Genomic DNA, 26,336 nt, shown 5'->3' with positions numbered 1-26,336 from the left:
GTGTTGATTACCAGTGTGATTACCAGTGTGTGTTGATTACCAGTGTGATTACCAGTGTGATTACCAGTGTGTGTTGATTACCAGTGTGATTACCAGTGTGATTACCAGTGTGTGTCGATTACCAGTGTGATTACCAGTGTGATTACCAGTGTGTGTTGATTACCAGTGTGATTACCAGTGTGTGTTGATTACCAGTGTGATTACCAGTGTGATTACCAGTGTGTGTTGATTACCAGTGTGATTACCAGTGTGATTACCAGTGTGTGTTGATTACCAGTGTGATTACCAGTGTGATTACCAGTGTGTGTCGATTACCAGTGTGATTACCAGTGTGATTACCAGTGTGTGTTGATTACCAGTGTGATTACCAGTGTGATTACCAGTGTGATTACCAGTGTGATTACCAGTGTGTGTTGATTACCAGTGTGATTACCAGTGTGATTACCAGTGTGTGTTGATTACCAGTGTGATTACCAGTGTGATTACCAGTGTGTGTCGATTACCAGTGTGATTACCAGTGTGATTACCAGTGTGTGTTGATTACATGTGTGATTACCAGTGTGATTACCAGTGTGATTACCAGTGTGATTACCAGTGTGTTGATTACCAGTGTGATTACCAGTGTGATTACCAGTGTGTGTTGATTACCAGTGTGATTACCAGTGTGATTACCAGTGTGTGTTGATTACCAGTGTGATTACCAGTGTGATTACCGGTGTGATTACCAGTGTGTGTCGATTACCAGTGTGATTACCAGTGTGATTACCAGTGTGTGTTGATTACCAGTGTGATTACCAGTGTGATTACCAGTGTGATTACCAGTGTGTGTTGATTACCAGTGTGATTACCAGTGTGATTACCAGTGTGTGTCGATTACCAGTGTGATTACCAGTGTGATTACCAGTGTGTGTTGATTACCAGTGTGATTACCAGTGTGATTACCAGTGTGTGTCGATTACCAGTGTGATTACCAGTGTGTTGATTACCAGTGTGATTACCAGTGTGTGTTGATTACCAGTGTGATTACCAGTGTGTTGATTACCAGTGTGATTACCAGTGTGATTACCAGTGTGTTGATTACCAGTGTGATTACCAGTGTGTTGATTACCAGTGTGATTACCAGTGTGTGTCGATTACCAGTGTGATTACCAGTGTGTTGATTACCAGTGTGATTACCAGTGTGATTACCAGTGTGATTACCAGTGTGATTACCAGTGTGATTACCAGTGTGATTACCAGTGTGATTACCAGTGTGATTACCAGTGTGATTACCAGTGTTACCTACATTTAGCTCCGGCATGCTGACTATAAGAGCTAAGGGTATTTTAACGTCAGGCTCATTGGTGTAGTCCATGGGCACTAGGTGTGGAGCAAGCTCATGGTATCGGCCATGTAACCTGGAACACAAGACAATAAATAATATTAGTACTGGTATCAACACATTGAATTTCACATCTTCTTTCATTCCTAGAATATACTGCATGTCAGAAAACAAACAATGCTACCGAATAAAGATACTGAATGATGTGAAACAATGCTGTTAACATGGGAATGTGGAGGAGCTGAAAACATGCTGTTAATATGCCAGCAGCATACCACCCTGCATCCCACTGCTGGCTTGTTATGCAAGGTTGGTGCTGGATTGGAGACCAGATGCTGCTGGAAGTAGTGTTGGAGGACCAGTAGGAGGAACTCTTTCCTCTGGTCAAAAAAAATATCCCAAATCCCCAGGGCAGTGATTGGGGACGTTGCCCCAGGGCAGTGATTGGGGACGTTGCCCCAGGGCAGTGATTGGGGACGTTGCCCCAGGGCAGTGATTGGGGACGTTGCCCCAGGGCAGTGATTGGGGACGTTGCCCCAGGGCAGTGATTGGGGACATTGCCCCAGGGCAGTGATTGGGGACATTGCCCCAGGGCAGTGATTGGGGACATTGCCCCAGGGCAGTGATTGGGGACGTTGCCCCAGGGCAGTGATTGGGGACGTTGCCCCAGGGCAGTGATTGGGGACGTTGCCCCAGGGCAGTGATTGGGGACGTTGCCCTGTGTAGGGTGCCGTCTTTCGGATGGGACGTTAAACGGGTGACCTGACTCTCTGTGGTCACTAAAGATCCCATAGCACTTATCGTCAGAGTGTTAGGGGTGTTAACCCCTGGTGTTAGGGGTGTTAACCCCAGAGTAGGGGTGTTAACCCCTGGTGTCCTGGCTAAACTCTGAATCTACCATCATGGTCAACTAATCATCCCCAGTTTCCAATTGGCTCATTCATCCCCTCCTCTCCTCTGTAACTATTCCCCAGGTCGTTGCTGTAAATGAGAATGTGTTCTCAGTCAACTTACCTGGTAAAATAAGGGTACAACAAAATATGTACACACCCAGCTCTGTAATGTAATGTAACATGAACAGAGCGGTTATGATACTGGCTATTGAAAACCAATACCTTCCTGTAAAGAGGTATGGTTATTAGATATCAGCCTGGAGTAATTGATGTATTACTGACTGAAATCAGAGAACTGGACCTGACCTCTATCTCCTCCCAGAGCAGAGAACTGGACCTGACCTCTATCTCCTCCCAGAGCAGAGAACTGGACCTGGATAGATAATGGACAGTGACTCATTCTGAGCAAAACATTTGCATGTATATTTTAGTCATTTAGCAGACACTCTTACTCAGAACGACTTACAGGAGCAATTAGGGTTATGTGCCTTCCTCAAGGGCAAAGACAGATTTTTCACCTAGTTGGCTCAGGGATTCGAACCAGCAACCTTTCGGTTCCTAGCCCAAAGCTCTTATCAGCTAGGCTACCTTCCACCAGTTAGCATGGCAACTAACTGGCCAATACAGATAACAGCAACTAACAGGCCACAATACAGATAACACCAACTAACTGGCCAATACAGATAACACAAACTAACAGGCCAATACAGATAACACCAACTAACTGGCCAATACAGATAACAGCAACTAACTGGCCAATACAGATAACAGCAACTAACTGGCCAATACAGATAACAGCAACTAACAGGCCAATACAGATAACACCAACTAACTGGCCAATACAGATAACACCAACTAACTGGCCAATACAGATAACACCAACTAACTGGCCAATACAGATAACACCAACTAACTGGCCAATACAGATAACACCAACTAACTGGCCAATACAGATAACAGCAACTAACAGGCCAATACAGATAACACCAACTAACTGGCCAATACAGATAACACCAACTAACTGGCCAATACAGATAACACCAACTAACTGGCCAATACAGATAACAGCAACTAACAGGCCAATACAGATAACAGCAACTAACTGGCCAATACAGATAACACCAACTAACTGGCCAATACAGATAACAGCAACTAACAGGCCAATACAGATAACACCAACTAACTGGCCAATACAGATAACAGCAACTAACTGGCCAATACAGATAACACCAACTAACTGGCCAATACAGATAACAGCAACTAACAGGCCAATACAGATAACACCAACTAACTGGCCAATACAGATAACAGCAACTAACTGGCCAATACAGATAACACCAACTAACAGGCCAATACAGATAACAGCAACTAACTGGCCAATACAGATAACAGCAACTAACTGGCCAATACAGATAACAGCAACTAACAGGCCAATACAGATAACACCAACTAACTGGCCAATACAGATAACAGCAACTAACTGGCCAATACAGATAACAGCAACTAACTGGCCAATACAGATAACAGCAACTAACAGGCCAATACAGATAACAGCAACTAACTGGCCAATACAGATAACACCAACTAACTGGCCAATACAGATAACAGCAACTAACAGGCCAATACAGATAACACCAACTAACTGGCCAATACAGATAACAGCAACTAACTGGCCAATACAGATAACACCAACTAACAGGCCAATACAGATAACAGCAACTAACTGGCCAATACAGATAACAGCAACTAACAGGCCAATACAGATAACAGCAACTAACAGGCCAATACAGATAACACCAACTAACTGGCCAATACAGATAACACCAACTAACAGGCCAATACAGATAACAGCAACTAACTGGCCAATACAGATAACAGCAACTAACAGGCCAATACAGATAACAGCAACTAACAGGCCAATACAGATAACACCAACTAACTGGCCAATACAGATAACACCAACTAACAGGCCAATACAGATAACAGCAACTAACTGGCCAATACAGATAACACAAACTAACAGGCCAATACAGATAACAGCAACTAACTGGCCAATACAGATAACACCAACTAACTGGCCAATACAGATAACACCAACTAACAGGCCAATACAGATAACAGCAACTAACTGGCCAATACAGATAACAGCAACTAACTGGCCAATACAGATAACAGCAACTAACAGGCCAATACAGATAACACCAACTAACAGGCCAATACAGATAACACCAACTAACAGGCCAATACAGATAACAGCAACTAACAGGCCAATACAGATAACACCAACTAACAGGCCAATACAGATAACACCAACTAACAGGCCAATACAGATAACAGCAACTAACTGGACACATTACAGATAACAGCAACTAACTGGACACAATAAATATAACAGCAACTAACAGGCCAATACAGATAACAGCAACTAACTGGACACAATACAGATAACAGCAACTAACTGGCCAATACAGATAACAGCAACTAACTGGCCAATACATATAACAGCAACTAACAGGCCAATACAGATAACACCAACTAACAGGCCAATACAGATAACACCAACTAACTGGCCAATGCAGATAACAGCAACTAACTGGCCAATGCCAATCCACAGCACAGTGCTCTAGGCAGGATATCTATTCATCCACAGCACAGTGCTCTGATCAGGATATCTATTCATCCACAGGACAGTGCTCTGAGCAGGATATCTATTCATCCACAGGACAGTGCTCTGAGCAGGATATCTATTCATCCACAGGACAGTGCTCTGAGCAGGATATCTATTCATCCACAGGACAGTGCTCTGAGCAGGATATCTATTCATCCACAGGACAGTGCTCTGGGCAGTATATCTATTCATCCACAGGACAGTGCTCTGAGCAGGATATCTATTCATCCACAGGACAGTGCTCTGGGCAGGATATCTATTCATCCACAGCACAGTGCTCTGGGCAGGATATCTATTAATCCACAGGACAGTGCTCTGGTCAGGATATCTATTCATCCACAGGACAGTGCTCTGGGCAGGATATCTATTCATCCACAGGACAGTGCTCTGGGCAGGATATCTATTCATCCACAGCACAGTGCTCTGAGAATGATATCTATTCATCCACAGCACAGTGCTCTGGGCAGGATATCTATTCATCCACAGGACAGTGCTCTGGGCAGGATATCTATTCATACACAGGACAGTGCTCTGGGCAGGATATCTATTCATCCACAGCACAGTGCTCTGGGCAGGATATCTATTCATCCACAGGACAGTGCTCTGAGAATGATATCTATTCATCCACAGCACAGTGCTCTGGGCAGGATATCTATTCATCCACAGGACAGTGCTCTGGGCAGGATATCTATTCATACACAGGACAGTGCTCTGGGCAGGATATCTATTCATCCACAGCACAGTGCTCTGGGCAGGATATCTATTCATCCACAGCACAGTGCTCTGGGCATGATATCTATTCATCCACAGGACAGTGCTCTGGGCAGGATATCTATTCATCCACAGGACAGTGCTCTGGGCAGGATATCTATTCATCCACAGGATAGTGCTCTGGGCAGGATATCTATTCATCCACAGGACAGTGCTCTGGGCAGGATATCTATTCATCCACAGGACAGTGCTCTGGGCAGGATATCTAATCACTAAGGATTCAGACAGTGGAGTAGGAGGTAGAATAGTATTATTACTGTTCTGACGACCATGGAGAAATAATTTCACAAGATCCAGTGGATCAAGAAAATCTTATTTCCTTCTTGTGTGTAAAGAGACAGGGCCATATGCTTTCAACCATCTAAAAGCACAACCAAATTCCAATGGAAAAACAATGTCTGATTTTTGGTTTAGTTGTAATTGTGTTTGGTTGTCGACGCAACCAAATATCAACATTTGAAGGAGATGTATATTTTGTGCCACTGACTTAATCTGGTTTTAATTCCAGTTGGTCAACAAATTAATAACTGATATGTTGGGTTCACGTCTCCATCTCAACCAAAAATCTGCCTGCCTGCCTGCCTGCCTGCCTGCCTGTGCCTGCCTGTGCCTGCCTGTGCCTGCCTGCCTGCCTGCCTGCCTGCCTGCCTGCCTGCCTGCCTGCCTGCCTGCGACTGACTGACTGACCCTGGTCCCTAGTTTCAATATATCTTGCTGCTCTTCCCATTAGAAATTAAACAATCCTCTGAAATGCCAAGAAACCACTGACAGAAGACTGTAGATCACCATTACGTAACACAGATGACAACATGTTGAGCAGGTTCATCAACACCACAGAGCTGGACTGTTAGGTCCTCTCTACCTGTCACCAAGAAGCCATAAAACAGGTCTGGATCAATATCAGTGAAGAAGCCTACATTGTTAAATTGAAGTGCTTTGGAACACTAAAACGAGTGGCAACTGAGCTGCCACCAACCCTAAAGGAGATGAAACTTTCACTTTGCTGGAGTATTGAAACACATGGTTGTGAGGGTATTGAAACAGGGTTGTGAGGGTATTGAAACAGGGTTGTGAGGGTATTGAAACAGGGTTGTGAGGGTATTGAAACATGGTTGTGAGGGTATTGAAACAGGGTTGTGAGGGTATTGAAACAGGGTTGTGAGGGTATTGAAACAGGGTTGTGAGGGTATTGAAACATGGTTGTGAGGGTATTGAAACAGGGTTGTGAGGGTATTGAAACATGGTTGTGAGGGTATTGAAACATGGTTGTGAGGGTATTGAAACAGGGTTGTGAGGGTATTGAAACAGGGTTGTGAGGGTATTGAAACACATGGTTGTGAGGGTACTGAAACATGGTTGTGAGGGTATTGAAACACATGGTTGTGAGGGTATTGGGACATGGTTGTGAGGGTATTGAAACAAATGGTTGTGAGGGTACTGAAACATGGTGGTGAGGGTATTGAAACACATGGTTGTGAGGGTATTGAAACATGGTTGTGAGGGTATTGAAACACATGGTTGTGAGGGTATTGGGACATGGTGGTGAGGGTATTGGGACAGGGTGGTGAGGGTATTGGGACATGGTGGTGAGGGTATTGGGACATGGTGGTGAGGGTATTGGGACATGGTGGTGAGGGTATTGGGACATGGTGGTGAGGGTATTGGGACAGGGTGGTGAGGGTATTGGGACATGGTGGTGAGGGTATTGGGACAGGGTGGTGAGGGTATTGGGACATGGTGGTGAGGGTATTGGGACATGGTGGTGAGGGTATTGGGACAGGGTGGTGAGGGTATTGGGACATGGTGGTGAGGGTATTGGGACATGGTGGTGAGGGTATTGGGACATGGTTGTGAGGGTATTGAAACACATGGTTGTGAGGGTATTGAAACACATGGTTGTGAGGGTATTGGGACATGGTGGTGAGGGTATTGGGACATGGTTGTGAGGGTATTGAAACACATGGTTGTGAGGGTATTGAAACACATGGTTGTGAGGGTATTGGGACATGGTGGTGAGGGTATTGGGACATGGTGGTGAGGGTATTGGGACATGGTGGTGAGGGTATTGGGACATGGTTGTGAGGGTATTGGGACATGGTGGTGAGGGTATTGGGACAGGGTGGTGAGGGTATTGGGACATGGTGGTGAGGGTATTGGGACAGGGTGGTGAGGGTATTGGGACATGGTGGTGAGGGTATTGGGACAGGGTGGTGAGGGTATTGGGACATGGTGGTGAGGGTATTGAAACATGGTTGTGAGGGTATTGAAACAGGGTTGTGAGGGTATTGAAACATGGTTGTGAGGGTATTGAAACATGGTTGTGAGGGTATTGAAACAGGGTTGTGAGGGTATTGAAACAGGGTTGTGAGGGTATTGAAACACATGGTTGTGAGGGTACTGAAACATGGTTGTGAGGGTTTTGAAACACATGGTTGTGAGGGTATTGGGACATGGTTGTGAGGGTATTGAAACAAATGGTTGTGAGGGTACTGAAACATGGTGGTGAGGGTATTGAAACACATGGTTGTGAGGGTATTGAAACATGGTTGTGAGGGTATTGAAACACATGGTTGTGAGGGTATTGGGACATGGTGGTGAGGGTATTGGGACATGGTGGTGAGGGTATTGGGACATGGTGGTGAGGGTATTGGGACATGGTGGTGAGGGTATTGGGACATGGTGGTGAGGGTATTGGGACAGGGTGGTGAGGGTATTGGGACATGGTGGTGAGGGTATTGGGACAGGGTGGTGAGGGTATTGGGACATGGTGGTGAGGGTATTGGGACATGGTGGTGAGGGTATTGGGACAGGGTGGTGAGGGTATTGGGACATGGTGGTGAGGGTATTGGGACATGGTGGTGAGGGTATTGGGACATGGTTGTGAGGGTATTGAAACACATGGTTGTGAGGGTATTGAAACACATGGTTGTGAGGGTATTGGGACATGGTGGTGAGGGTATTGGGACATGGTTGTGAGGGTATTGAAACACATGGTTGTGAGGGTATTGAAACACATGGTTGTGAGGGTATTGGGACATGGTGGTGAGGGTATTGGGACATGGTGGTGAGGGTATTGGGACATGGTGGTGAGGGTATTGGGACATGGTTGTGAGGGTATTGGGACATCGTGGTGAGGGTATTGGGACAGGGTGGTGAGGGTATTGGGACATGGTGGTGAGGGTATTGGGACAGGGTGGTGAGGGTATTGGGACATGGTGGTGAGGGTATTGGGACAGGGTGGTGAGGGTATTGGGACATGGTGGTGAGGGTATTGGGACATGGTGGTGAGGGTATTGGGACAGGGTGGTGAGGGTATTGGGACATGGTGGTGAGGGTATTGGGACATGGTGGTGAGGGTATTGGGACATGGTGGTGAGGGTATTGGGACATGGTGGTGAGGGTATTGGGACATGGTGGTGAGGGTATTGGGACATGGTGGTGAGGGTATTGAAACACATGGTTGTGAGGGTATTGGGACATGGTGGTGAGGGTATTGGGACAGGGTGGTGAGGGTATTGGGACATGGTGGTGAGGGTATTGGGACATGGTGGTGAGGGTATTGGGACATGGTGGTGAGGGTATTGGGACATGGTGGTGAGGGTATTGGGACATGGTTGTGAGGGTATTGAAACACATGGTTGTGAGGGTATTGAAACACATGGTTGTGAGGGTATTGGGACATGGTGGTGAGGGTATTGGGACATGGTTGTGAGGGTATTGAAACACATGGTTGTGAGGGTATTGAAACACATGGTTGTGAGGGTATTGGGACATGGTGGTGAGGGTATTGGGACATGGTAGTGAGGGTATTGGGAAATGGTGGTGAGGGTATTGGGACATGGTTGTGAGGGTATTGGGACATGGTGGTGAGGGTATTGGGACAGGGTGGTGAGGGTATTGGGACATGGTGGTGAGGGTATTGGGACAGGGTGGTGAGGGTATTGGGACATGGTGGTGAGGGTATTGGGACAGGGTGGTGAGGGTATTGGGACATGGTGGTGAGGGTATTGGGACATGGTGGTGAGGGTATTGGGACAGGGTGGTGAGGGTATTGATACATGGTGGTGAGGGTATTGGGACATGGTGGTGAGGGTATTGGGACATGGTGGTGAGGGTATTGGGACATGGTGGTGAGGGTATTGGGACATGGTGGTGAGGGTATTGGGACATGGTGGTGAGGGTATTGAAACACATGGTTGTGAGGGTATTGGGACATGGTGGTGAGGGTATTGGGACATGGTGGTGAGGGTATTGGGACATGGTGGTGAGGGTATTGGGACATGGTTGTGAGGGTATTGGGACATGGTGGTGAGGGTATTGGGACAGGGTGGTGAGGGTATTGGGACATGGTGGTGAGGGTATTGGGACAGGGTGGTGAGGGTATTGGGACATGGTGGTGAGGGAATTGGGACAGGGTGGTGAGGGTATTGGGACATGGTGGTGAGGGTATTGAAACATGGTTGTGAGGGTATTGAAACAGGGTTGTGAGGGTATTGAAACATGGTTGTGAGGGTATTGAAACATGGTTGTGAGGGTATTGAAACAGGGTTGTGAGGGTATTGAAACAGGGTTGTGAGGGTATTGAAACACATGGTTGTGAGGGTACTGAAACATGGTTGTGAGGGTATTGAAACACATGGTTGTGAGGGTATTGGGACATGGTTGTGAGGGTATTGAAACAAATGGTTGTGAGGGTACTGAAACATGGTGGTGAGGGTATTGAAACACATGGTTGTGAGGGTATTGAAACATGGTTGTGAGGGTATTGAAACACATGGTTGTGAGGGTATTGGGACATGGTGGTGAGGGTATTGGGACAGGGTGGTGAGGGTATTGGGACATGGTGGTGAGGGTATTGGGACATGGTGGTGAGGGTATTGGGACATGGTGGTGAGGGTATTGGGACATGGTGGTGAGGGTATTGGGACAGGGTGGTGAGGGTATTGGGACATGGTGGTGAGGGTATTGGGACAGGGTGGTGAGGGTATTGGGACATGGTGGTGAGGGTATTGGGACATGGTGGTGAGGGTATTGGGACAGGGTGGTGAGGGTATTGGGACATGGTGGTGAGGGTATTGGGACATGGTGGTGAGGGTATTGGGACATGGTTGTGAGGGTATTGAAACACATGGTTGTGAGGGTATTGAAACACATGGTTGTGAGGGTATTGGGACATGGTGGTGAGGGTATTGGGACATGGTTGTGAGGGTATTGAAACACATGGTTGTGAGGGTATTGAAACACATGGTTGTGAGGGTATTGGGACATGGTGGTGAGGGTATTGGGACATGGTGGTGAGGGTATTGGGACATGGTGGTGAGGGTATTGGGACATGGTTGTGAGGGTATTGGGACATGGTGGTGAGGGTATTGGGACAGGGTGGTGAGGGTATTGGGACATGGTGGTGAGGGTATTGGGACAGGGTGGTGAGGGTATTGGGACATGGTGGTGAGGGTATTGGGACAGGGTGGTGAGGGTATTGGGACATGGTGGTGAGGGTATTGGGACATGGTGGTGAGGGTATTGGGACAGGGTGGTGAGGGTATTGGGACATGGTGGTGAGGGTATTGGGACATGGTGGTGAGGGTATTGGGACATGGTGGTGAGGGTATTGGGACATGGTGGTGAGGGTATTGGGACATGGTGGTGAGGGTATTGAAACACATGGTTGTGAGGGTATTGGGACATGGTGGTGAGGGTATTGGGACAGGGTGGTGAGGGTATTGGGACATGGTGGTGAGGGTATTGGGACATGGTGGTGAGGGTATTGGGACATGGTGGTGAGGGTATTGGGACATGGTGGTGAGGGTATTGGGACATGGTTGTGAGGGTATTGAAACACATGGTTGTGAGGGTATTGAAACACATGGTTGTGAGGGTATTGGGACATGGTGGTGAGGGTATTGGGACATGGTTGTGAGGGTATTGAAACACATGGTTGTGAGGGTATTGAAACACATGGTTGTGAGGGTATTGGGACATGGTGGTGAGGGTATTGGGACATGGTGGTGAGGGTATTGGGACATGGTGGTGAGGGTATTGGGACATGGTTGTGAGGGTATTGGGACATGGTGGTGAGGGTATTGGGACAGGGTGGTGAGGGTATTGGGACATGGTGGTGAGGGTATTGGGACAGGGTGGTGAGGGTATTGGGACATGGTGGTGAGGGTATTGGGACAGGGTGGTGAGGGTATTGGGACATGGTGGTGAGGGTATTGGGACATGGTGGTGAGGGTATTGGGACAGGGTGGTGAGGGTATTGGGACATGGTGGTGAGGGTATTGGGACATGGTGGTGAGGGTATTGGGACATGGTGGTGAGGGTATTGGGACATGGTGGTGAGGGTATTGGGACATGGTGGTGAGGGTATTGGGACATGGTGGTGAGGGTATTGAAACACATGGTTGTGAGGGTATTGGGACATGGTGGTGAGGGTATTGGGACTTGGTGGTGAGGGTATTGGGACATGGTGGTGAGGGTATTGGGACATGGTTGTGAGGGTATTGGGACATGGTGGTGAGGGTATTGGGACATGGTGGTGAGGGTATTGGGACATGGTGGTGAGGGTATTGGGACATGGTGGTGAGGGTATTGGGACATGGTGGTGAGGGTATTGGGACATGGTGGTGAGGGTATTGGGACATGGTGGTGAGGGTATTGGGACATGGTGGTGAGGGTATTGAAACACATGGTTGTGAGGGTATTGGGACATGGTGGTGAGGGTATTGGGACATGGTTGTGAGGGTATTGGGACAGGGTGGTGAGGGTATTGGGACAGGGTGGTGAGGGTATTGGGACATGGTGGTGAGGGTATTGGGACATGTTGGTGAGGGTATTGGGACAGGGTGGTGAGGGTATTGGGACATGGTGGTGAGGGTATTGGGACATGGTGGTGAGGGTATTGGGACAGGGTGGTGAGGGTATTGGGACATGGTGGTGAGGGTATTGGGACATGGTGGTGAGGGTATTGGGACATGGTGGTGAGGGTATTGGGACATGGTGGTGAGGGTATTGGGACATGGTGGTGAGGGTATTGGGACTTGGTGGTGAGGGTATTGGGACATGGTGGTGAGGGTATTGGGACATGGTTGTGAGGGTATTGGGACATGGTGGTGAGGGTATTGGGACATGGTGGTGAGGGTATTGGGACATGGTGGTGAGGGTATTGGGACATGGTGGTGAGGGTATTGGGACATGGTGGTGAGGGTATTGGGACATGGTGGTGAGGGTATTGGGACATGGTGGTGAGGGTATTGGGACATGGTGGTGAGGGTATTGAAACACATGGTTGTGAGGGTATTGGGACATGGTGGTGAGGGTATTGGGACATGGTTGTGAGGGTATTGGGACAGGGTGGTGAGGGTATTGGGACAGGGTGGTGAGGGTATTGGGACATGGTGGTGAGGGTATTGGGACATGTTGGTGAGGGTATTGGGACAGGGTGGTGAGGGTATTGGGACATGGTGGTGAGGGTATTGGGACATGGTGGTGAGGGTATTGGGACAGGGTGGTGAGGGTATTGGGACATGGTGGTGAGGGTATTGGGACATGGTGGTGAGGGTATTGGGACATGGTGGTGAGGGTATTGGGACATGGTGGTGAGGGTATTGGGACATGGTGGTGAGGGTATTGGGACATGGTTGTGAGGGTATTGGGACATGGTGGTGAGGGTATTGGGACATGGTGGTGAGGGTATTGGGACATGGTGGTGAGGGTATTGGGACATGGTGGTGAGGGTATTGAAACAGGGTTGTGAGGGTATTGGGACATGGTGGTGAGGGTATTGGGACATGGTGGTGAGGGTATTGGGACATGTTGGTGAGGGTATTGGGACATGGTGGTGAGGGTATTGGGACATGGTGGTGAGGGTATTGGGACATGGTGGTGAGGGTATTGGGACATGTTGGTGAGGGTATTGGGACAGGGTGGTGAGGGTATTGGGACATGGTGGTGAGGGTATTGGGACATGGTGGTGAGGGTATTGGGACATGGTGGTGAGGGTATTGGGACATGGTGGTGAGGGTATTGGGACATGGTGGTGAGGGTATTGGGACATGGTGGTGAGGGTATTGGGACATGGTGGTGAGGGTATTGGGACATGGTGGTGAGGGTATTGGGACATGGTTGTGAGGGTATTGAAACACATGGTTGTGAGGGTATTGAAACACATGGTTGTGAGGGTATTGGGACATGGTGGTGAGGGTATTGGGACATGGTTGTGAGGGTATTGAAACACATGGTTGTGAGGGTATTGAAACACATGGTTGTGAGGGTATTGGGACATGGTGGTGAGGGTATTGGGACATGGTGGTGAGGGTATTGGGACATGGTGGTGAGGGTATTGGGACATGGTTGTGAGGGTATTGGGACATGGTGGTGAGGGTATTGGGACAGGGTGGTGAGGGTATTGGGACATGGTGGTGAGGGTATTGGGACAGGGTGGTGAGGGTATTGGGACATGGTGGTGAGGGTATTGGGACAGGGTGGTGAGGGTATTGGGACATGGTGGTGAGGGTATTGGGACATGGTGGTGAGGGTATTGGGACAGGGTGGTGAGGGTATTGGGACATGGTGGTGAGGGTATTGGGACATGGTGGTGAGGGTATTGGGACATGGTGGTGAGGGTATTGGGACATGGTGGTGAGGGTATTGGGACATGGTGGTGAGGGTATTGGGACATGGTGGTGAGGGTATTGAAACACATGGTTGTGAGGGTATTGGGACATGGTGGTGAGGGTATTGGGACTTGGTGGTGAGGGTATTGGGACATGGTGGTGAGGGTATTGGGACATGGTTGTGAGGGTATTGGGACATGGTGGTGAGGGTATTGGGACATGGTGGTGAGGGTATTGGGACATGGTGGTGAGGGTATTGGGACATGGTGGTGAGGGTATTGGGACATGGTGGTGAGGGTATTGGGACATGGTGGTGAGGGTATTGGGACATGGTGGTGAGGGTATTGGGACATGGTGGTGAGGGTATTGAAACACATGGTGGTGAGGGTATTGGGACATGGTGGTGAGGGTATTGGGACATGGTTGTGAGGGTATTGGGACAGGGTGGTGAGGGTATTGGGACAGGGTGGTGAGGGTATTGGGACATGGTGGTGAGGGTATTGGGACATGTTGGTGAGGGTATTGGGACAGGGTGGTGAGGGTATTGGGACATGGTGGTGAGGGTATTGGGACATGGTGGTGAGGGTATTGGGACAGGGTGGTGAGGGTATTGGGACATGGTGGTGAGGGTATTGGGACATGGTGGTGAGGGTATTGGGACATGGTGGTGAGGGTATTGGGACATGGTGGTGAGGGTATTGGGACATGGTGGTGAGGGTATTGGGACATGGTTGTGAGGGTATTGGGACATGGTGGTGAGGGTATTGGGACATGGTGGTGAGGGTATTGGGACATGGTGGTGAGGGTATTGGGACATGGTGGTGAGGGTATTGAAACAGGGTTGTGAGGGTATTGGGACATGGTGGTGAGGGTATTGGGACATGGTGGTGAGGGTATTGGGACATGTTGGTGAGGGTATTGGGACATGGTGGTGAGGGTATTGGGACATGGTGGTGAGGGTATTGGGACATGGTGGTGAGGGTATTGGGACATGTTGGTGAGGGTATTGGGACAGGGTGGTGAGGGTATTGGGACATGGTGGTGAGGGTATTGGGACATGGTGGTGAGGGTATTGGGACATGGTGGTGAGGGTATTGGGACATGGTGGTGAGGGTATTGGGACATGGTGGTGAGGGTATTGGGACATGGTGGTGAGGGTATTGGGACATGGTGGTGAGGGTATTGGGACATGGTGGTGAGGGTATTGGGACATGGTGGTGAGGGTATTGGGACATGGTTGTGAGGGTATTGAAACACATGGTTGTGAGGGTATTGAAACACATGGTTGTGAGGGTATTGGGACATGGTGGTGAGGGTATTGGGACATGGTTGTGAGGGTATTGAAACACATGGTTGTGAGGGTATTGAAACACATGGTTGTGAGGGTATTGGGACATGGTGGTGAGGGTATTGGGACATGGTGGTGAGGGTATTGGGACATGGTGGTGAGGGTATTGGGACATGGTTGTGAGGGTATTGGGACATGGTGGTGTGGGTATTGGGACAGGGTGGTGAGGGTATTGGGACATGGTGGTGAGGGTATTGGGACAGGGTGGTGAGGGTATTGGGACATGGTGGTGAGGGTATTGGGACAGGGTGGTGAGGGTATTGGGACATGGTGGTGAGGGTATTGGGACATGGTGGTGAGGGTATTGGGACAGGGTGGTGAGGGTATTGGGACATGGTGGTGAGGGTATTGGGACATGGTGGTGAGGGTATTGGGACATGGTGGTGAGGGTATTGGGACATGGTGGTGAGGGTATTGGGACATGGTGGTGAGGGTATTGGGACATGGTGGTGAGGGTATTGAAACACATGGTTGTGAGGGTATTGGGACATGGTGGTGAGGGTATTGGGACTTGGTGGTGAGGGTATTGGGACATGGTGGTGAGGGTATTGGGACATGGTGGTGAGGGTATTGGGACATGGTGGTGAGGGTATTGGGACATGGTGGTGAGGGTATTGGGACATGGTGGTGAGGGTATTGGGACATGGTGGTGAGGGTATTGGGACATGGTGGTGAGGGTATTGGGACATGGTGGTGAGGGTATTGGGACATGGTGGTGAGGGTATTGAAACACATGGTTGTGAGGGTATTGGGACATGGTGGTGAGGGTATTGGGACATGGTTGTGAGGGTATTGGGACAGGGTGGTGAGGGTATTGGGACAGGGTGGTGAGGGTATTGGGACATGGTGGTGAGGGTATTGGGACATGTTGGTGAGGGTATTGGGACAGGGTGGTGAGGGTATTGGGACATGGTGGTGAGGGTATTGGGACATGGTGGTGAGGGTATTGGGACAGGGTGGTGAGGGTATTGGGACATGGTGGTGAGGGTATTGGGACATGGTGGTGAGGGTATTGGGACATGGTGGTGAGGGTATTGGGACATGGTGGTGAGGGTATTGGGACATGGTGGTGAGGGTATTGGGACATGGTGGTGAGGGTATTGGGACATGGTTGTGAGGGTATTGGGACATGGTGGTGAGGGTATTGGGACATGGTGGTGAGGGTATTGGGACATGGTGGTGAGGGTATTGGGACATGGTGGTGAGGGTATTGAAACAGGGTTGTGAGGGTATTGGGACATGGTGGTGAGGGTATTGGGACATGGTGGTGAGGGTATTGGGACATGTTGGTGAGGGTATTGGGACATGGTGGTGAGGGTATTGGGACATGGTGGTGAGGGTATTGGGACATGGTGGTGAGGGTATTGGGACATGTTGGTGAGGGTATTGGGACAGGGTGGTGAGGGTATTGGGACATGGTGGTGAGGGTATTGGGACATGGTGGTGAGGGTATTGGGACATGGTGGTGAGGGTATTGGGACATGGTGGTGAGGGTATTGGGACATGGTGGTGAGGGTATTGGGACATGGTGGTGAGGGTATTGGGACATGGTGGTGAGGGTATTGGGACATGGTGGTGAGGGTATTGGGACATGGTGGTGAGGGTATTGGGACATGGTGGTGAGGGTATTGGGACATGGCGGTGAGGGTATTGGGACATGGTGGTGAGGGTATTGGGACATGGTGGTGAGGGTATTGGGACATGGTGGTGAGGGTATTGGGACATGGTGGTGAGGGTATTGGGACATGGTGGTGAGGGTATTGGGACATGGTGGTGAGGGTATTGGGACATGGTGGTGAGGGTATTGGGACATGGTGGTGAGGGTATTGGGGCATGGTGGTGAGGGTATTGGGACATGGTGGTGAGGGTATTGGGACATGGTGGTGAGGGTATTGGGACATGGTGGTGAGGGTATTGGGACATGGTGGTGAGGGTATTGGGACATGGTGGTGAGGGTATTGGGACATGGTGGTGAGGGTATTGGGACATGGTGGTGAGGGTATTGGGACATGGTGGTGAGGGTATTGGGACATGGTGGTGAGGGTATTGGGACATGGTGGTGAGGGTATTGGGACATGGTGGTGAGGGTATTGAAACACATGGTTGTGAGGGTATTGGGACATGGTGGTGAGGGTATTGGGACATGGTTGTGAGGGTATTGGGACAGGGTGGTGAGGGTATTGGGACAGGGTGGTGAGGGTATTGGGACATGGTGGTGAGGGTATTGGGACATGTTGGTGAGGGTATTGGGACAGGGTGGTGAGGGTATTGGGACATGGTGGTGAGGGTATTGGGACATGGTGGTGAGGGTATTGGGACAGGGTGGTGAGGGTATTGGGACATGGTGGTGAGGGTATTGGGACATGGTGGTGAGGGTATTGGGACATGGTGGTGAGGGTATTGGGACATGGTGGTGAGGGTATTGGGACATGGTGGTGAGGGTATTGGGACATGGTGGTGAGGGTATTGGGACATGGTTGTGAGGGTATTGGGACATGGTGGTGAGGGTATTGGGACATGGTGGTGAGGGTATTGGGACATGGTGGTGAGGGTATTGGGACATGGTGGTGAGGGTATTGAAACAGGGTTGTGAGGGTATTGGGACATGGTGGTGAGGGTATTGGGACATGGTGGTGAGGGTATTGGGACATGTTGGTGAGGGTATTGGGACATGGTGGTGAGGGTATTGGGACATGGTGGTGAGGGTATTGGGACATGGTGGTGAGGGTATTGGGACATGTTGGTGAGGGTATTGGGACATGGTGGTGAGGGTATTGGGACATGGTGGTGAGGGTATTGAAACACATGGTTGTGAGGGTATTGGGACATGGTGGTGAGGGTATTGGGACATGGTTGTGAGGGTATTGGGACAGGGTGGTGAGGGTATTGGGACAGGGTGGTGAGGGTATTGGGACATGGTGGTGAGGGTATTGGGACATGTTGGTGAGGGTATTGGGACAGGGTGGTGAGGGTATTGGGACATGGTGGTGAGGGTATTGGGACATGGTGGTGAGGGTATTGGGACAGGGTGGTGAGGGTATTGGGACATGGTGGTGAGGGTATTGGGACATGGTGGTGAGGGTATTGGGACATGGTGGTGAGGGTATTGGGACATGGTGGTGAGGGTATTGGGACATGGTGGTGAGGGTATTGGGACATGGTGGTGAGGGTATTGGGACATGGTTGTGAGGGTATTGGGACATGGTGGTGAGGGTATTGGGACATGGTGGTGAGGGTATTGGGACATGGTGGTGAGGGTATTGGGACATGGTGGTGAGGGTATTGAAACAGGGTTGTGAGGGTATTGGGACATGGTGGTGAGGGTATTGGGACATGTTGGTGAGGGTATTGGGACATGGTGGTGAGGGTATTGGGACATGGTGGTGAGGGTATTGGGACATGGTGGTGAGGGTATTGGGACATGTTGGTGAGGGTATTGGGACAGGGTGGTGAGGGTATTGGGACATGGTGGTGAGGGTATTGGGACATGGTGGTGAGGGTATTGGGACATGGTGGTGAGGGTATTGGGACATGGTGGTGAGGGTATTGGGACATGGTGGTGAGGGTATTGGGACATGGTGGTGAGGGTATTGGGACATGGTGGTGAGGGTATTGGGACATGGTGGTGAGGGTATTGGGACATGGTGGTGAGGGTATTGGGACATGGTGGTGAGGGTATTGGGACATGGCGGTGAGGGTATTGGGACATGGTGGTGAGGGTATTGGGACATGGTGGTGAGGGTATTGGGACATGGTGGTGAGGGTATTGGGACATGGTGGTGAGGGTATTGGGACATGGTGGTGAGGGTATTGGGACATGGTGGTGAGGGTATTGGGACATGGTGGTGAGGGTATTGGGACATGGTGGTGAGGGTATTGGGACATGGTGGTGAGGGTATTGGGGCATGGTGGTGAGGGTATTGGGACATGGTGGTGAGGGTATTGGGACATGGTGGTGAGGGTATTGGGACATGGTGGTGAGGGTATTGGGACATGGTGGTGAGGGTATTGGGACATGGTGGTGAGGGTATTGGGACAGATTTAAGGTGTTCTGAAACATGACATGGTGTGTTGGAACACCACATCATCAAGAGTTGTGCAACACCTTGCCAGAGACTGGGAGAACTAACCCGGAAAAGGTTGATAACACTATGATGGTGTTTCAAGTCCTGTCTAGTCAGAATTAGATCCTCCCTCCTCTTATTGTGTACCTGCTCCTATACGGTGTGCTGATTAACTCCTCATTGGTCCAAAAGGTCAAACAAAAGTATTATGCTCAAACAAAAGACACAAGAAAATATAGTTTGGTGAAAATATAATAATTCATCAGTACAAATTACTTTTTAAAGACAGATTTTGTAGCTTCAAATGTTTTATATTTTCTTAGCAAATTATGAAATGACAACAAAACATTAACAGGGGAGTATTCAAATTATGAAATGACAACAAAACATTAACAGGGGAGTATTCAAATTATGAAATGACAACAAAACATTAACAGGGGAGTATTCAAATTATGAAATGACAACAAAACATTAACAGGAGAGTATTCAAATTATGAAATGACAACAAAACATTAACAGGGGAGTATTCAAATTATGAAATGACAACAAAACATTAACAGGGGAGTATTCAAATTATGAAATGACAACAAAACATTAACAGGGGAGTATTCAAATTATGAAATGACAACAAAACATTAACAGGAGAGTATTCAAATTATGAAATGACAACAAAACATTAACAGGAGAGTATTCAAATTATGAAATGACAACAAAACATTAACAGGGGAGTATTCAAATTATGAAATGACAACAAAACATTAACAGGAGAGTATTCAAATTATGAAATGACAACAAAACATTAACAGGAGAGTATTCAAATTATGAAATGACAACAAAACATTAACAGGAGAGTATTCAAATTATGAAATGACAACAAAACATTAACAGGAGAGTATTCAAATTATGAAATGACAACAAAACATTAACAGGGGAGTATTCAAATTATGAAATGACAACAAAACATTAACAGGAGAGTATTCAAATTATGAAATGACAACAAAACATTAACAGGAGAGTATTCAAATTATGAAATGACAACAAAACATTAACAGGAGAGTATTCAAATAATGAAATGACAACAAAACATTAACAGGAGAGTATTCATTGTTCCAATTCAAACGGAACCTGGAGGGACCTAAATGAATTTGTCCAATAGAAACTCTTGTTTTGCTCGGTTTGCTTCCGTTTGGTTCTTAAATGGTAAACGGTTTCCATAATGAATACACCCCAGGTCTTTCACATTTGTATATTGATGAAGTAAGATAGTTCAAAGATCTGTAAGGTAGTTCCCGTATTAATCGTCTTTAAAATCAATGGAAATATGGCATTATATTTCACCTTCATGGGGACAAAATACAGGCTATGACTGCTAATGTCAGGACGCCTACAAAACCGGTACAAAACCTCAGCCCAGGACTCATCCAGCAGTCATCCATTAGGCTGCAGTAACAACTCAGCCCAGGACTCATCCACCAGTCATCCATTAGGCTGCAGTAACACCTCAGCCCAGGACTCATCCACCAGTCATCCATTAGGCTGCAGTAACACCTCAGCCCAGGACTCATCCACCAGTCATCCATTAGGCTGCAGTAACACCTCAGCCCAGGACTCATCCACCAGTCATCCATTAGGCTGCAGTAACACCTCAGCCCAGGACTCATCCACCAGTCATCCATTAGGCTGCAGTAACACCTCAGCCCAGGACTCATCCACCAGTCATCCATTAGGCTGCAGTAACACCTCAGCCCAGGACTCATCCACCAGTCATCCATTAGGCTGCAGTAACACCTCAGCCCAGGACTCATCCACCAGTCATCCATTAGGCTGCAGTAACACCTCAGCCCAGGACTCATCCAGCAGTCATCCATTAGGCTGCAGTAACACCTCAGCCCAGGACTCATCCACCAGTCATCCATTAGGCTGCAGTAACACCTCAGCCCAGGACTCATCCACCAGTCATCCATTAGGCTGCAGTAACACCTCAGCCCAGGACTCATCCACCAGTCATCCATTAGGCTGCAGTAACACCTCAGCCCAGGACTCATCCACCAGTCATCCATTAGGCTGCAGTAACACCTCAGCCCAGGACTCATCCAGCAGTCATCCATTAGGCTGCAGTAACACCTCAGCCCAGGACTCATCCACCAGTCATCCATTAGGCTGCAGTAACACCTCAGCCCAGGACTCATCCACCAGTCATCCAATAGGCTGCAGTAACACCTCAGCCCAGGACTCATCCACCAGTCATCCATTAGGCTGCAGTAACACCTCAGCCCAGGACTCATCCACCAGTCATCCATTAGGCTGCAGTAACACCTCAGCCCAGGACTCATCCACCAGTCATCCATTAGGCTGCAGTAACACCTCAGCCCAGGACTCATCCACCAGTCATCCATTAGGCTGCAGTAACACCTCAGCCCAGGACTCATCCACCAGTCATCCATTAGGCTGCAGTAACACCTCAGCCCAGGACTCATCCACCAGTCATCCAATAGGCTGCAGTAACACCTCAGCCCAGGACTCATCCACCAGTCATCCATTAGGCTGCAGTAACACCTCAGCCCAGGACTCATCCACCAGTCATCCATTAGGCTGCAGTAACACCTCAGCCCAGGACTCATCCACCAGTCATCCATTAGGCTGCAGTAACACCTCAGCCCAGGACTCATCCACCAGTCATCCATTAGGCTGCAGTAACACCTCAGCCCAGGACTCATCCACCAGTCATCCATTAGGCTGCAGTAACACCTCAGCCCAGGACTCATCCACCAGTCATCCATTAGGCTGCAGTAACACCTCAGCCCAGGACTCATCCACCAGTCATCCATTAGGCTGCAGTAACATGTGGTTCTGTAGGCCAAAGCTAGAGCAGGCTAAAATGGAAGTGGCTATATAGTGTAGCATCTAGAGAACCACAGTATGAGTCATATATAACGTGCTGTGGTAGGCCAAAGCTAGTCTAACTTTCACTCATTCTCTGTCTCCTCCTGTTTCTAATCTGTCTAATCTGTCTAAACAAAGCACAGAAAAAATAAAGGTGGAATTCCACACAAAAAATCTTCTCCCTAGGTCCTATTCAGACTTAGGTTGATTTAACATGGATAAACTTTTTTTTTTTTTACTTAAGTCCATGTTTTATTGAGTCCATGTTAAGTCTATTTATCTCATGTCTGAATCGGGCCCCATGTGATCAGTATAACAAAGGGTGGTTCATCACAAAAGTTCAGTCCTGACGACTGGCTGAGGGGCCTAAGGCAGGAGACCTGGGTTCACATCCACCTTCTCACATGAAAACCAGTGATGAAGACATTTAGACATGCTACTTCTGTTATAATTTACGTACACTACCGGTCAAAAGTTTGGACACACCTACTCATTCAAGGGGTTTTCTTTATTTTTAATATTTTCTACATTGTAGAATAATAGTGAAGACATCAAAACTATGAAATAACACATATGGAATCATGTAGTAACCAAAAAAGTGTTAAACAAATCATAATATATGTAATATTTGCGATTCCTCAAATATCCACCCTTTGCCTTGAAGACACCTTTGCACACTCTTGGCATTCTCTCAACCAGCTTCACCTGGAATGCGTTTCCAACAGTCTTGAAGGAGTTCCCACATATGCTGAGCACTTGTTGGCTGCTTTGCCTTCACTCTGCGGTCCGACTCATCCCAAACCATCTCAATTTGGTTGAGGTCGGGGGATTGTGGAGGCCAGGTCATCTGATGCGGCACTCCATCACTTTCATTCTAGGAAAATAGTCCTTACACAGCCTGGAGGTATGTTGGGTCATTGTCCTGTTGAAAAACAAATGATAATCCCACTAAGCCCAAACCAGATGGGATGGCGTATCGCTGCAGAATGTTGTGGTAGCCATGCTGGTTAAGTGTGCCTTGACTTCTAAATAAATCACAGACAGTGTGAACAGCAAAGCACCCCCACACCATTACACCTCCTCCTCCATGCTTTACGGTGGGAAATACACATTCAGAGATCATCCATTCACCCACACCGTGTCTCACAAAGACACGGCGGTTGGAACCAAAAATCTCCAATTTGGACTCCAGACCAAAGGACACATTTCCACCGGTCTAATGTCCATTGCTCGTGTTTTTTAGCTCAAGCAAGTCTCTTCTTCTTACTGGTGTCCTTTAGTAGTGGTTTCTTTGCAGCAATTCGTCTCCTCTGAACAGTTGATGTTGAGTTGTGTCGGTTACTTGAACTCTGTGAAGCATTTATTTGGGCAGCAATTTCTGAGGCTGGTAACTCTAATGAACTTATCCTCTGCAACAGAGGTAACTCTTGTTCGTCCATTCCTGTGGCGGTCCTCATGAGAGCCAGTTTCATCATAGCACTTGATGGTTTTGCGACTGCACTTGAAGAAACGTTCAAATGTTCCGTATTGACTGACCTTCATGTCTTAAAGTAATGATGGACTGTCATTTCTCTTTGCTTTTTTGAGCTGTTCTTGCCATAATATGGAGTTGGTCTTTAACCAAATAGGGCTATCTTCTGTATACACCCCCTACCTTGTCACAACACAACTGATAGGCTCAAACGCATTAAGAAGGAAAGAAAGTCCATAAATTAACTTCTAACAAGGCACACCTGTTAATTGAAATTCATTCCAGGTGACTACCTCAGGAAGCTGGTTGAGAGAATGCCAAGAGTGTGCAAAGCTGTCATATAGGCAAACGGTGGCTATTTGAAGAATCTCAAATATAAAATATATTTTGATTTATTTAACACTTTTTTGGTTACTACATGATTCCATATGTGTTATTTCATCGTTTTGATGTCTTCACTCTTATTCTACAATGTAGAAAATAGTAAAAATAAAGAAACACATAATCCAGACCCTCCGTCCACCAATCAGAGTTGGAAGTATCAGTCAAATGCTACCGATGAAGTACTGGCAAGGAATCGCAGACTTCAGCTACGACCTTCCTCAGTAGGCGAGATGATCGGATCCCCGCTCTTTCTCCCAGCTCCTCCAACGATCTGCTCCGCAGATGTCAGAGTAATGTCAGAGTCCAAAGCAGCTCTCTGCTCAGGGCCCAATTGAGGAAGTCCATGTAACAACTGTTCAGCACACAGAGGATCACAGTCCTCCACCTTGTAGAGGGCAGAGTAGAAATCCACGGCAGGTTGGCACATCTCACCGTCATCCGTGGTCACCTTCCCATCGGGGAGACGAAGGCAGACCATCTGTTGCAATGTTGACTGCCCTAGTTTATTTTTTTTAAAGGTCTAGGAGCATCCATATCCTTGAAGGTAGCAAAGCGAGACATAATCAAGGCACCCTTCACTCTTTACTGTAAAAACGACCTCAGTTCATGTTTCTTGTCCTGTAAGTTCATGACTAGTCCGGGGTCATTCTGAGTGAGCAACTTCAATTCAATAGAGTTGATGTCCTGTTCAAGGGCCCTGATAGTCTCTTTAACTTCAGTACTAGACAGAGCAGTATACTGTTGACAAAATACACGTATTTGGGCCTCCCCAACCTCCCACCATTGTCTCAAGGACTCAAAATTCAATTTTCCCCAAAACAACAAAAACTTTTCAAAAAACATGGCATCATGTCATAACTTAACATTAAAATACCAATAAGGCGATGACCTTCGTGGACAAGTGAATATCAACAGTGACAATATGGTGATCAGAGAAACCCACAGGAGTAATGTCACACCTTCCAACCCTACTACAGTATTGCTCAGATACATACAACCTGTCTAACCTTGCTGCACTGACATGACCTTCATTAACCTTTAGCCATGTGTACTGCCTAACTTTTGCATTTCTTACTCTCCACACATCAGAAAGCTCAAACTCAGCTAATAGACCAGACAGGCAAGTAGCTGACCGCAGGTGAGGTTCTTCAGCGGTGCGATCAACAGTCAAATCCACTGTACAGTTCCAGTCCCCCCCTAAAACCATACACCCCTCTTGGTCACACTGTCTTCAGGTTTCCTTTATTTTATCAAATACAGCAATACGCTCTGTACCCTCATTAGGAGCATAAACATAAAATAATACAAATAAAACCATAACGTCCGCCTTGACCAATAAAACCCGACCCTTGACAATCTCTGTTGTACATACCACAGTCACCCCTAAGCCTGAGGAAAACAAAATTGCCACCCCAGAACTGAAATTAGTACCATGACTGAGCATATGCTGCCCCTGCCACCACATACCCCAGTCAACCTCATTAGCCTCATCACTATGTATCTCCTGTAGAAAAACTACATTAAGCCTTTTCTGTTTTATTACTTCTAATACCCAAGCCCTCTTATTCCTGTCCCTTCCCCCATTAATATTGAGAGAACCTACCCTTAGTACCTCCATATAGAAAAGAGAAAGGAAAAACAGAAGAAACCACAGAAAAAACTGACAAAGAGAAAAAAGCACGCTATGAGGCATGATAGTCATCATTGTTTTAATCTTCTCTTAACCTTACCACGTTTCCCAGCACCTTTTGTTGCCGTGACAGCAGTAACACATTTCCTCAAGCTGAAACGCTTCTTCACACTGAACTGGTCTAACCCCACCGGCTTCTGTAACACCACAGCTGACCTCACAAACGTATCAACATAAAACAAATTTCCCAAAATGTCCCAAAAGTCTGGTCCAGGAACCCATTTACCT

The 26,336-nt window shown here is 48.0% G+C and overlaps 1 protein-coding gene across 2 annotated transcripts in view; it reads right to left on the bottom strand.

The window, feature by feature from the left end:
- Nucleotides 1-26,336, bottom strand: part of LOC311134891 (calcium and integrin-binding family member 2-like) — a gene marked incomplete at both ends in the record, with an annotated part of 125,760 nt that overhangs the window by 47,636 nt on the left and 51,788 nt on the right. Inside the window, one exon of one of the 2 annotated variants that reach the window (XM_084168656.1) lies at nt 1,286-1,397. The exons of the other annotated variant lie outside the window; for it this stretch is intronic. Coding sequence (XP_084024782.1) covers nt 1,286-1,397 — 112 coding nt within the window. The remainder of the gene's footprint in view (nt 1-1,285; nt 1,398-26,336) is intronic. 2 annotated transcript variants of the gene reach the window in all.

The sequence above is a fragment of the Coregonus lavaretus genome (genome assembly GCF_964263955.1).
Source record: "Coregonus lavaretus genome assembly, chromosome: 9".
NCBI lineage: Eukaryota > Metazoa > Chordata > Actinopteri > Salmoniformes > Salmonidae > Coregonus > Coregonus lavaretus.
Note: the sequence above shows the minus strand (reverse complement) of the source record. Positions and strands in the feature narration are given on the sequence as shown.